Consider the following 14,473-nt stretch of genomic DNA (forward strand, 5'->3'; position numbering starts at 1 on the left):
TATCATGCCAGCAGTAACATTTACTAAATGAGACCTTTGAGATGAAATTTTATATCCTGCCATTCTGTACACTGCTCCAAGCTCAATACTACACATATTTCCTTGGCAACTTCCTTTCCCTCTGACTACTGCAAAAGGAGACAGTGTGGTCTGCAGGCTTCCTAGACTATCCTAGAAGTAACAGAGTCCAGAGTTCAGTCGAGGCGCTTCCTGCCAAATCTGCTGTGGATACAGCAAAAGTTTTTCTATGTAGGTAAGTTATTATAAAATGTCAGGAAACTATATGCATTGCCCATACCTAACCATAAAAGGATTTAATGTGTGTGTTTCAAATTCAGCCAGAGGACCATGTGACTCCTGGCAGAGGCCTGAGGTGCAGGGATGACAGCAGAATCTGGGTAAAAGACAATTGAGAGTAACCACAGAAGTTACCTACCGAACACTCAAGACTGTCTGGTCAAGTTCTAGTTCTTTCTCCAGTCAATGACTGCTACATCCTCTTTTTAGCTCTGCCTTGACTCTTCTTTAATATCGCGTATCTTTTTTAGCCCCATTTCCATGCTAACAAAAGATTATTCAAACAATTGTTAAGACATAACACTCAAATTAGTTTTCTCAATTGTCCAAAATGCCTTACTCACTACAGCTGAGAAGACAGAAATATTAACTAACCTAATCAGAAAGCAATTCAGTTTTTTTCCCTCTACTGTAGGCCTCACAGTGAACTTTCTAGGTTTGGTCCGAGTCCACCTTAAAGGGCTCAAGTGTCATCACTGGAAGGAGTTGTGGAGTTGGCCGTGACACTCCACTGATGGTTTCCTTTCCTCTGTTTACTCTTTGGGGGAAGGATATGACCCGAATGCTTCAGCCCCCAACGAGGAAACAACAGAGAGAAAATGAGAATGAGATGAATGTTTACATGTCACTGTCTGAGGGCTTCTACAGAACGTTCAATGTGAGAATTTCCAAAGGCTGACAGATGCTATTCAATAGCAGTCAAACATAAGCTTCCTAAGGTTTGCTATGAGAAACTGAGTACATTTTATAATATGTTCTAATATACTGTAACACTGGATTATAACACAAGCATAATCACTGTTGAAAATAAAGTTATGAACTAACAAAACATTCTCCTTATTCTAAGTTTAAATAATTCTTGGGGACCTAACTGGACTAAAATTGTGTGAACAATCTGACCAGTACTCAGAAGAATCATCATAGCAGGTACACAAAATAGAGAATAAAATTTTAATGGTATCAAAAATTTAGTACTTGTTGGAATAAAGTTGCAAAATATTACTCAGTAACTGACTCAGCTTCTAAGTCAAGCTAGGATTACACATACTGTATATTACTTGAGTACATACAAGTACATTCCATGATAACATGCAGAGACATGGAAACAAGAGTACTGTGAAATCAAAATCACCATCTCTATTGATGAAAGAATGAATTGAAAACAAAACCCCTATCCAATAATCCAGAATATCTCATTTTGAAAAGGGGGTTTTGAATGTTGTTTTCAAGAACTCAAATAACTTCCATGTGGTTAAATTGGATTTTTTTCCTCAATATGAAAAAAGGGAAGCAGATATATTCCTATAGCTATGGGAATATACTTTTCTTTTTACTCTATATCAAATGAAAAGGTTTGCTAGGTTTTCACTCCTCTCAGGTAAAAGGGGCTCTTCACATTCTAATGGTTAAGAATGAATCACTTGGGACTTCCCTAGTGGTCCAGTGGTTGAGACTCCACGCTTCCAATGCAGGGTGTCCAGGTCCAATCCATGGTTGGGGAACTGAAATCCCACATACCGCAACTAAGCCTGCAACTAGAGAAGCTGCAAGCCGCACGAAGACCCCGAGCAGCCAAAAAAAAAAAAAAAAGAGAATGAATCCCTTAGGCATTTGAGTGTCATACCACCCAAATGCTCACATACCTTTAATGATAAAGTCATATGGGATATGAGTTTAATTCTCCTGAGAACTAAATAGACCTACGAAATAAACAGGGTATGAGAATGACCTGAGTTCACAGGAATCTCTAAATTCGAAAGACGTTGCTTCAGCTTTGCTAAGATTGCATCAAAAGCCTTTTATAGCAAGAGTTTCTTAGTGAGTCACGTATCTGGGCATGGAGCCTTGGGATCTTTTTAAGCACTAAAAAGAAGTGCTTTATGTTGTGCAAATTCAATGAAAGGCCAAAACAGATAGAGGACTGACAGTGCTGAGTAAAACCTACAAGTAATCCAAAGATTCTATCATCTTAAAAAGAAAGGAGAAGGTGAGATGTACAACCGACCAACTTTGCTCCCAGTTTGACGATTCCTGGGGAGCTTAAGATAAGCAAAGACAGCACCTTAAGTGGAACCCAGTGGAAGCCTCTCAGAAGTATGGGTTGGTTGTGGCAGAGATGGCTACTGATCCCCTCTAAGTAACTCCTCCTTTGAGTGTGAGAACCCAAGAATGTATGTGACGAGTAGGGTAAAGTACTGGCTTCACAGTCATTTCTCCAAATTATGAATTGCAACTTGTTATTATTACTGTTTGCAAAACAAGAGGTCACATGTGAATTATCAATGAACAGCACATAAAAGAATATGGTCTGTCTTCAGTCTGAGCTCTGATTTGCTCTGTAATCAAGGCACTTTAAATGTTTTGGTGCCTTAGTGTACTAACATGTAACATGAGGATAACACTCATTTACTTACCTCAAGAAGCTACTACATAGGTTATTAAATTGCAAAGCACTTTGAGCTCCTCAGATGAAAAGCACTGTGGAAAAAATTACAGCTGAGGAAACTCTTTCAATGCCTCAGAATCCTGAACTATTGTGTCTATGTCTCAATTACGATTCCTTAAACACTTTAAAAATAAAATTTGTTAGTGGCACTCCATCCCCTTTTTATATGTTAATTGTTTGGCACACAGACGTTTATATACTTAAAATTTAGTTGTCATACTCCCTACTCCAAAGAAGTTTACTAATTTTCCAGTAAAGTTTATTAAATGTACCCATTATGGAGTATTCCATGTCAAGTTTAGAAAACTTTAGCTTTCTCTGAGGTACACGGGACATAATAAAAAGTTCATTTTTTTTCAAAATAATTGAACTAGTGTTATTTGTGTAAAACTACAACTTTTTAATGAAAAAAATGCTGAAAGTATGCCACAGTGTCTATATATTCATCTGAAGAGTAAAAAGATGGAGTTCTGAGAAAAAAGGGTCTTAACACTATAGAAAATAAATGTGGTTCTTAAATTGTTCAAAGGAAACATTTAAAAAAATGTAATGTTTCGTACATTGACATAAAACAATTAGTCAGAGGTAATAAACTATAAATAGTTAAAATGTTGTTTCTATTTTAGCATTAGTTTTTCTAAACAAGTTAAATTCAGAACATTTAAAATCTGTTACACTCATGTTTCAAAGAAATTGTGGAAATGGAAGCTTTCATGGAAATCGAAAACAATGATACCACCTTGTGATCTTTACGCAGAATACCCTGGACCTTAATCATTTTAGATTTATAACATCTTTTGGTTAATACATTAGATTCAACCCATTAATATGCCTTTATATTTGGGAGAAATTAGATTGTGATCTATGACCTTGCAGTCCCCCCAAGTCCTCCTTACTTCCAGGTCTTGCTTGATTCTCTGCAGGGGGTTCTGTCAGACTCATACTTAAAATGATGAAAACTATAAATAACTTCTTTCAGACGCAACATTTGCTTTGTTTTTTAAAGTAAAATAAAGTGCTTCTAAATTCAAATATTTCTTACCCTAAACAAAAGTGAAACATACTTAAACCTGAAACTTCCGTATGTTGACACATATATTTTAACAGAAAAAAATCAGTTTGGGGCCATTAATGTCCTTCAACAGTTCAGACTGGATCAAAGTTGGGTTTTGCACTGTTATCGTGCTCGTGTTTGTACATGAAGGTTAAAAGAAAGAGGGCAACATCCAAGGACGACCAATAGGCAGTGTGCGATGTGACAGCTGACCAATAGCGGCTCTCCACAAGGCCTTCTCGGAGTTCAAAATCAATTCTGTGATCCAATTCCACTAAAAAGAAAAGAAGTCAAACAAATGAATAAGGATTACAAGATTGGCTCTATACAGACTTACTAGAGTTGAGAATAAAAATTTACCAAATAGAAGTGACTCTCCTAATTATTATTACTGTTTTTTAAAAAGTGACTTTCCACTCTAATCTTACAGGAAAAAATACTCAAGAGCCTCAGCAGCTCAGGATTCTATTTGGTGAACCCTTTCCTTTGTGTGCTCAGGTCAATATGGAATAATAAAGCAAGAAATCAAAAATCTCGCTTGGTATCACATAGTATATTTGGAATAAAGAAACTGGGCTCAAATGCTGGCTTTCCCATTTAATCTTTGTGCCTAATCTGTAAAATAAGGCAAACAGCCTTCTTGCAGAATGATGGGCCAGGCTTACACGTAACAATGCCTACAGGAGTGCAACAGGGCACTCAAAGGGTCCTTCATTGGGGAGGCCCTCTACATCAACTGGCTCAGGGAGACGTGTTGGAAGATAACATCTATTACAGTCCTACCACGTTTTCCTCTCCACTTGGCTGAATTCCCCAAAGGCAGCCACGACACACCCTAGTCTCTATCCTGTCAGCAGGGCCTAACATGCACCTGGGACATGCACGCTCATTAAATGTTTGTTCAATAAAAGAATCCACTAGGTGGCCAGGAAAGTTAAACTGGGAGGAACAATGGTAATTCTTGAGAGGCAGGATTTCATTTTATAACAGTGCTGTCTTCAAACAATTCAGTGAATTCACTCAAGTCTTTTCTAAACACACAGAAAGTCCCTGCAATACGTGTTAGAGAAAAACCACCTTACCAAATCAAGGCGCTAAGATTGTGATCGGTTCATCTAACAAATCCTTAGAGATAAAACACTTAGAAAACGATAATTTGATCTTCAGGAACTCCTTTAAAACTGTCAATGAGACATACAATATTTTGAAGGGTCTGTCTTAAAAATAAAAAGCACCGAAATCACTACTATTCAGACACTCAAAGTATGCTCTTTGTTCAGAGTACCAGCAGATGTGAAAAGTAAAAACTGGCAAAAACTAAGGGGGTGGGAGAAAAAGTTGGGTTTTGCTTTACCCTGGAAATTTGGTAATTGCATATAGGAAATCACATCATTTTAGAGAATGATTTCACATAAATGTTTAGCTAATGCTTATTTTAAACAGGTATTTTGTGACAATACCATCTGGTGATTTAAAAATGCATTTACAGTTGTTATTTTCTATTCAATTGTGCTTTTCTGACAAAGAATGTCAGAAAATATCTACCCAGTTAAGGTTATAAAACCCCATGAAATATATCAACATAGGCTTTTCACAAAGTTTTTTTAAAAACAAAATACAAAGTATTTTTTTCATTTAAATTATGATAAGCTAATCCATAATAAGAAATAGTTGAAATCCACATGTGGAACTGTGGGATAGTAATGTCTTAATTTTTTACCTTTTGTATTCCATGGGACATTTGTGTTAAAGTGGTAGGTACATTCTGGCACAACAGACAGGAAGATGAAAAGAGGAAATGAATTCTCGAGCACCATGAAGAGGAGTCAAGGTGAAGTTAATTATAAAGGAAAAAAAAGGAGAAATAAGAGGAAAAACAGAAGAGATGGGAAACAGACATAGTAAAATTGGTGAAGCCCACACCAAATTATTTCTAAGAATTCACTTTTAAATGCCACTGTAGAATGTCTTCCTAGTCCAAGTCTTAGGTTGAACTGTTGTTTTAAAGTCAAAGAAAGGGAGATTTTCAACTAGTGTTATTTGGCTCCACTTTGATTTTTTGTCCCTGAAATTTATTCTTAATATGCTATTACTGTGCAACACTGCCTTTCATATACTATAAACTCAAATGATAAATTTATTGTTCCATTATATTATATGCCCTTGTACTTCTCATCACCCAGAGGATCTTCAATAAGTGTCACTAACTAGATTGCCCCTCCCTATCCCTTTCTATTTATCTGTAGGTTGTCCCCATCAAAATGGGAATTAGGTAGCCAGCTTGTACCTGATGAACCTATTTTAGCCTCTCATCTTCCTTAAAAGGTTTACCCCAGGCAGTCTGGCTGTCATTGCAGCTGACCTCACGTTTGTGTTGGTTTTACAGGTGGATGGATGGATGTAAGAGGGCCTTTGTCTCATCTTCCCCCTTTCTGTAGATCACAGAATTCCCAAGGGAGTGGAGTTCCTACATGGCAGCACTATTCCATCAATATATGTACTATAAGATGTGCTCTTGGCCAAAGTTGGCCCAAATCTACATGGAGTTGCCTTGGACCCACTTTCTCATTGTTACCATATCAAGAAGGGGTGGCACCATACAGGTTAGTAGTTTTTTCCGAGTTTCTCTCACTGAGTTAGGTCAAAAAGAAAGGAGAACATAAAATCATCACTTTGTCCTTCTTTCTCTCTCTTGAGTGCCTAAGTGCTAAAATTCCTCTATCTACAAAAAAAAAAAAAAAGATAAAAGAGAAAGATAAAAGAATGAGATTCCTGAACAATTGAAGAGAGGTAAAAATGAAAAAAAAGGTTGTTGGCTTTTAACAATCATCAACAATTAGCACTGTGCTTTCAGCAGAGAATTCTTTTGTGCACAGGGCCTGTCAACATGGATATGGTGTTGAAAAGTAAAATATATGAACAGAAAGTCACCATCTTAGTATTATAATCTGTACTAACTAGACAGGCTTCTTCTATTTAATGGGAGTGTCTTAACTTCCCTGGAGAGAAATTTTCAAAAACGTAATGAATCTTAAAAGTTATCTTATTTGTAAATAACAATTATGGTCATAATTGCATGATTTTTTGCTTTAGGTAGATACCAAGAAAACCACTTAAATTACTAGGTAAAGGAAACTGGGTTTCCAAATGACTGGTGAAAGATTCATTTGCAATAAGAAAGATTGTGCTCAGAGCTCTTGATAAATTATGTCTTCTTATTTTTGTGCTGCCTCAGAGCGACTATATATTTCATGTGGTTAGGTGTTTGACATCCAAGGAATATTTAAATTTTGTGACTTATCATAGCTTCAAATATATTTAAGAATATTCTCTAACCATCCTGTATTTGAAAAAAATAACAAAAACTCCATAATGAGTTTTATAATCAGTTGTCATTTCTAACCCCCAAATTTCCCGACACTAATATACCCTGAAAGACATTCATATACCTAACATTTGACAACAGATGGGCTATTTGGGTAAATACAGGCTCATGGGTTGAATATAAAGAAACTCCTGGAGATGCCCAGATTTATTGGATCCTCTACCATCTGGTTAGAGAAATGTTCCTGATCATATTCAGAACTACTCCCTTCCACTCATCCTTAGTTCTCCTCAAAACTGACTTCTGGTTCTCTACATACTCTGTGCTTCCCACCTCTGTGTTTCTGCTTATGCTGTTTATTCTCTCTGCACTCTCTCTTCATCTCTGCTTGTCCAAATCCTACTTCCACGAAGCTTTTTTTGATTTCTCCAGGTTAAATCATTTTCTCATTCCTTAGAACTGTCAGAGGCCTTTACCTGTTTCTCTGTTATGTGGCTCATCACGTTCTATCATATATTATAATTATTCCTGTAGTTATCTACCTTCCCTACTAGAATATATGCCCTCTAAAAAATACTTAACTTCCCCACCAGCATTTAAAATCTTTATGGGCAGCACTGAAATCTGTTTCATCTTGGCATCTTTTCTAGTGACTACCTACTTGGCTCATGGTAAAATTGTTGAATGAATAAAAACAGGAAAAGAGAAAACAGAAGCCATATACATAATACCATCTGAATCAGATCAGGGTGGTGCAATTATGATTAGTGGTCTAATTGCTTGGGTAGCTGGGATGGTTTTAAGGTAGTGAATAAAAAGGACTACTTGAATGTAGGACAAATGTATAAGTGGATTAATTTTCCTTTCTCCAACTAAATATGCAAAAAGCACACATCAATTATTTCTCTGTGGAAGTGACCACTACATGAACAGGGACCAGAGAGAGAGCACTTATATAAGATCATTTCTTGAGGGGATTTCACTGAGTTAGATCAACACAAACTGCTATTATAGAGCCCAAAACCCAAATCAGCTTGTTATGCTGAAACACTGTTTTGGAATCTATATCAAGTAAGATTTTTTTTTTTAAATAGAAAAAATGCATGAAAATTAGCAATTATAAATACAGAAATTATAAAATTAGATATGGTTAAAAAATCCAAGGAAACACCTGTAACTTTTTTGTTAAAGGTAAAATTCGATATTTAAAAAAAAGGAAAGAGAAAGAAGCTATAAAAAAAGGAATGAGAAGTTAATGATGAAAATAATTTTAAACTGCTAAGATTAATCTTTACTGATACATTTTGAATCTGCTGAAAATTAAGAGACTAAAAATATCTCTTACATCCAATAATAATTTTTTCAAAGCAAACCTACACCTCTAAAGAACATTAAATATTTGTGTTGAAATCAGTATCAGTTATGGCATACCAACAGCCCTAGGGGAAGTGTTATTAATATCTGAAATAATTAGAAATGATAAAATCCTTTATACTATGAAATCCTTTTAAGTATATTATATGAAAAGAATACTGGATCTCTTTGAAGGCTGTAGGGCAATAGAGGAGAAAGACAATGGCCTCATGCTTTTCTCCCCTCTCTAAAAGGTTCCTTCTTTGTAGAAGCATATAGGAGTATCATATATTTTAGCACATTAAGGGTCTAATCAATACTCGGGGGTTTCTGGACCACTATATTTAAGATTAGAAAATACAGGAAGAGAATACATATAAAATAGTCTATTAATGGTAACATTCAAGCTGATCTCATAGAACTGATCCAATTTTTCAATGAGCAGGAGAAATCTAAGTAGATCATTTTCATAGTGCTCTGAATGCTATTCCTGACATATACCATACCGAGGGTATTATCTTTATTCTGCATTACATTTTCCGGAAAAAGAAGTTGTGGGAGATTAAAGAACGATTCTTGAAGTCTGAAATCTGTGAAAAAAAAACACAAGATGCTGTAAAGTGTTGGTTGATGGTTACAAATGGCCTTCAGTGATGCAGTGGCCAAAAGTTAGAACAATACTCCCAAATAAGCTGATTAAACCTAGCATACATAAAGAAGTACACACGTTGGTTTTTGTGAAGAGCTCTTTCATGGAAAATGTAAGCATAATTAACTCTGAAATATAATGTCATAATCTGTTAACACCCAAGTATCTCCCAAATGTATAGTTCATTTAAGTTCTAACCTAGAGGCAAAACAATGCTAAAAGAAACAGATTCTTTTCATAATATGTTACAAACACAGGGGAGTACAAGAAATGAAACAGTAAAACCACTGGAAATAAGCCTATACTTTTCAAAAGAAATGAAGAGTAGCTATATAAGATGCTTCAAATTGATGTCAATAAGATGGTTTCAACTGACAACACTAAATCTTCAAAGAGAGAAACCTGATTGATCATGAATTCACAGTCTGTGTCCATCTTACCCTCAAAAAGCAAGAGAATCAAAGCCGGTAGCTTCAGAATGAAGGTTATCGAGAAGAACTGAGTCAATCAAATGTGAGCAGAAAGGAAGGAAGGAAGGAAGAAAGGAAGCCAGAATCACCTAATCACCAAATTCCAGAAAGAAGATTTAAGGAAGAAAGGTTTTATGATTTGCAACATATAGCCAAAAGAGCAATTATGACAAGAAATTTGTCTAAATCAGGATTACATAGAAGAGTGTATTACTGAAGCAAGTCCAAGAATTAGTAAGGTGAATCTTGGGGATTTGATTTAAAAGGCATAATTCTCCTGTAGTAGTGGTCCAATTTTAAAAGTTGGGCTTTTTAAATCTGTATCTAAAGATGAATACATGAAACTAAGAAATCATGATTAGCTCACAGTTAGTTGAGTCTATAGTTGGCAAGTAATTTACCGTTAGGACCAACAAAGAATTTATATGCTAGAATGACAGAAAACATATTCTGTTAAGATATTAAAATATAATAATGCAATACATCTAAGCATCTCTACTCACTTGTACTGGAAGAAGAAATAGGTTTCTTCTTTATTATCACTTTGAAATTTCTACATTAAATAGTACAAAAACTAAAAGATAGGTTTCTTCTCTCAGACCCTATAGACTTCTCTCTGTATGTCTTCATTACCCCGTCTCTTGGGCTCAAAATACCCTGCTCTTCTTGTTCCCTCGTTCACCCTAATGGTTACTAGCATCATTGCTGTGCATTAACTTTACAAGGAATTGTGACTTTTTACCTGTCATTTTACAAAATTCTTTGAAGTTATTTTTCCTCAGAAGTTTAGTTTTCTTTTGACATCTGCATGTTATAACAGAATTTTGTATTTTCACAATCTCATTTCTGATAGTAAGCAGAAGTGAGAGTTTAAGTCAGCAATAGTATAGGAACTCTTATAAGAAAACTATGAATTTTGTACAAATATCAAAATCTGAAATGAATTTTCTAGGCAGTGTTCAAAAGGCTTGCAACTATAAAATTTTTAGTACTCAGAGTCTGACATAGATAGGATTAAGTTAAAAAAATGGAATTGGCCCAAATAGGAATGTCCAACTCAGAAATGGCTAGGATAATTCATCATGGAGTGGAGGTGACTCTGGAGAAAGATCCAGCCCCTAGGACTGTCGCACGGCAATGAATGTTGGTTGTTTTAAAATTCAGAGTAGCAGACACAGTAAGAAAACAAGGCTCTAAGTATCTGAAATGAAATGTTTAAAGAATTTTAGAGGAAGAAAATAAAATTTTCTTGCTATAGTTACAGAAAGGAAGTAGCTAGTTTCAGAGTCAACATTTCCTTATGTAATGGAAAACTAGGACTTATTAGTCTTATTTTACTGGACATTTAAAAATAAGGTTCAAGTTTACATCCTTGGAAGTAAATATATACTAAGTGTATTAGTGTTTCACAACTATTCAAGAGTTTAGACCTTATAAATCCACTGGAAAAAATTAAATAAAGCTCCATTCTAATATAAGTCCAGTATAATTATCCTTTCATTCACTCATTTCTTGAGTATCTATTTTACACAAGGTAGCTGGGATAGGATTGGAAGCGATACAGTGGTTCCAATACAATTAAAGCTCTGAAGGTTTTATAATTCGGTTAGATGAAGGGAACTGAGGGATTAGCACCAGGACAGCTTTGGCATAGCAGTTTTAAAAAGTATCAAGAGAAAATACAGCACAGGTTTGAAGCAATTACATGAATTTTTAGGGCTGAGAAGACCATATTGAAAACAAAAAACCACTTTAGAAACATCAGGGAGTGCTTACCACAAAGAGATTTGTTTTATGCTTGATGTGTAACACCTCTGTGCCACAAGGCCCTGATTATTAATGCTCTTTACTTAATTCACCAACGCAGAGAGTAAAAATGCATTTACCTAGGGATTATTCCTAAAAATGTAAGTAGAAGAAAAAGCATTGCTTCTTTAAAAGCTAAGGCAGGCGTTAGATTAGATTAAGAGTTGACTGCTAGTGTTAATATCTTAACCCTTTGTGCTCCGCACGTTTTAAAAAGGAACGGTGTAAACCTGTAAAGAACAGTATGAACTAACATGCAGAGTCAAGAAAGCCAGAACTGCTATGTGCAAGGGTCTGCGTTGCCACAGTGGACGTGGGAGGTGAGGCAACCGGCTTCTTCTCGTCTTCCACAGAGTCCCTTGATGCCTCAGATGGCTGTGATGCAGATGAACGTCCGAACCTTGAGAACAACATTCCTCCAAGTCCCTTTCCAATGCTCGCAGCCCCTACATTTCACAAAACAGGGCAGTCATTCTGCTGAATTACACCACACACCAGGCTAAAGAGCACCACCCATATTTACAGCCAGTTGGCAGAGGGACTAAGCCCTAGTCACGTTTTTCCAGGGTGGGTACATAAGAAAATTACAATTTATATTGTAGGTTTCTAAATAAAAATGGTGTTGAATAGAATAAGAGTTGTACAAACTCCAGGAATATAGCTTACAAAGGAGTAAAGATTCTATTTTATTCGTGATCATTGTTTTTTAAAGTATTTCGTAAGATTACAAATGTTAATAAAAAGAACCATGCCATTCACATGGGCATATATTCACTATTGATATGCTTACTCCTGAGGTTAAGTGGATATGTTATAAAAAGCTATGAATAAACAATCTTTATGACGAAGTCAAATATCAATGAGTCCAGCAGATAAAGCCTTTTTATAGTGCCATCTTGTGGCATTTTATACTAAAGCAACTTGTAACCAAAAGCAATGGACAAGCTAAAGTGGCACAGAATTGAACTCTGGCGCTACACCATTGTGGCTGGTACTGGAGATCATTCAAAGAGAAATTAAATACCCTTGTTGCCCTCAGGAAGGACACATATTTCGAGAGACTTTTAGGACAGGGATCAGAGAACTGGTCGGCAGGGGCACCCTTAGTACTCAAGCACTCCCTCATTTCATGGATGAGGAAGCAGAGCATTAAAAACTACGTGACTTCCCAAGATCTCACAGTAAGTGATGGGGCCAAGATTAAAACGAGGGACTTGATTCCCCGATCTTCTTTTGTGCATCCAGCTATCTCATATTCTTTAACTACAGGATCTGATCTAATTAAGAGAACTCTAGGGCTTTTGCCCTCAAATATGAACAGTGAGAAGGTGGTTAACACTAACCATAAGGATTAACTGTTGGATGTTTTGTAATAGATAGGGTATTTCCAAGTACTTAAAATTTAATGTCTATATAAAAGTGCTTAAATTCATTGATAAGGAATACTGAAAAGAAATTACCTAATATGCTTGCTTTGCCTATATTTGTTATAGATTCCCCATAGTGTCGGCGGGACAAGACTGGTGAAGTCACAGGGCTTGGTATTGTTGAAATGCCTTCACTGTCTGAAATTGAGGTAGGTTCTTTTGCTGGGTGAAGAAAGCTTGGCTTCATATACTCATAAGGTAGAGGATTGGAAGTATTATACCAGTGGATCTGGACTGGTGAAATGTTGCTGTAGTGTTTCAGTATTAACGGTTCTAATCTATAAGCCTTGATTTAAAAAAAAAATTCAAAGAAACAAAACATTAAGGTACAATGCTTGGATTTTAGTAAACTGTTCATTCTTATTTTATTGCATGCTCAGTAGACCTTAGCAAATGTTTAAAAACCTGATATTCTTAACATGCGTTCTTATTTCTTCACTGTTAATAATATGTAGTTTGTCTAATTAAAGATCCTTGATGAGATTATACAAAAACAATTAGTCTAGGCTAATAGTGCCCACTCATTTGTTTTTCAGAGAAATAGTCATTTTTATTGTGTTCTGATATCATCTAGCAATTAGATTTATATTAGTCTCACAAACAAAACTGAAGCAGTAAGCAGTAACCTGGAACACAGCAAATAAGGTCAATGTTTAATATCTAAGCTCCCAGTAAGCCCTACTTTCAAGTAGATTCATATAGTAACAAACACGAGATGATGGTATAAGACCATTTGTCTAATGTGAAGTAGGAATGATACAGCAGAAAAGCCAATGGACTTGGCATCAGAACTCCCTGAGTTCATATTCTGGCCTCTGTCACTTATTAACTATATGACACTCACCAAGTCACAAGGTCTCAGAGCCTCAGTTTCCTGAGCTATAGAAAGGAGATAACACTTCCTACTACCTCACAAGGATGTTGGGAAGAATAGATAACTTTGGAAAAACTGCCTAGCACAATTCTGACATAAGCTATATAAAATAAATTTTCACAGAAGAACTATAAAATGAATAATAAAAATAATTTGTAATAATAAGTTTGGAACCCTCCTTTATAATACAGCTGACCCTTGAACAACACAGGTTTGAACTGCGTGGGCCCACTTATTCGTGGATTTTTTTCCCCCATAATTACATGTTACAGCACTACATGATCTGCAGTTGGTTGAATCTGTGGATGTGGAACCGTGGATACAGAGGGCTTCCTGTAAAATTACACCCCAATTCTTGACTGAGCACAGGGTGTACCCCAACCCCTGAGTTGTTCAAGGGCCAACTGAATAACAAAGTTTAAGACTGTACAAAGTATAGGGTATATACTGAAAGTTTGGAGTTCACCTATGATCTCAAGTTCACCTTCAAGTTATAGAAGAGTGAGTTAAATGAATGCATATTAACAAAATACTCAAGGTCTAACTGGGTGTTTTGCACACATTTTACTTAATCCTAATAACCCTATGAGGTAAAATATTATCATCTGCATCATATAGATACGAAATAGTCTCGGAAGTGAGTTGGCCAAGATCGTGCAGTCAGTATTTGAATCTAATACTAGATTCCATTTCAGTGAAATTTCTTAGATATAACCGTTTTGATTCTTTAACACACGAGAAATTTTCTAAAATTCTGGTGTTTAGTCAATGT

At 35.8% G+C, this 14,473-nt stretch overlaps 1 protein-coding gene across 11 annotated transcripts in view; it reads right to left on the reverse strand.

Moving 5' to 3' along the window:
• Positions 1 to 1,234: 1,234 nt before the first annotated feature.
• The window catches only part of DDHD1 (DDHD domain containing 1), a 91,247-nt gene continuing 78,008 nt past the window's right edge, over positions 1,235 to 14,473 (reverse strand). For 4 of the 11 annotated variants that reach the window (XM_033404758.2, XM_033404760.2, XM_033404757.2 and 1 more), the window contains 4 exons: positions 12,861 to 13,113; positions 11,655 to 11,846; positions 8,982 to 9,065; positions 1,235 to 4,071 (listed from right to left, as the gene is read on the reverse strand). In XM_033404758.2, the coding sequence (XP_033260649.1) occupies positions 3,890 to 4,071; positions 8,982 to 9,065; positions 11,655 to 11,846; positions 12,861 to 13,113 (711 nt within the window). In that variant the 3' untranslated portion in view covers positions 1,235 to 3,889. Of the gene's footprint in view, positions 6,520 to 8,981; positions 9,066 to 11,654; positions 11,847 to 12,860; positions 13,114 to 14,473 lie in introns of all 11 variants that reach the window. The other 7 variants (XM_004279348.3, XM_004279347.4, XM_033404759.2 and 4 more) reach the window with 5 other exon arrangements.

Source organism: Orcinus orca, chromosome 2, assembly GCF_937001465.1.
Source record: "Orcinus orca chromosome 2, mOrcOrc1.1, whole genome shotgun sequence".
In the NCBI taxonomy this organism is placed as follows: Eukaryota; Metazoa; Chordata; class Mammalia; order Artiodactyla; family Delphinidae; genus Orcinus; species Orcinus orca.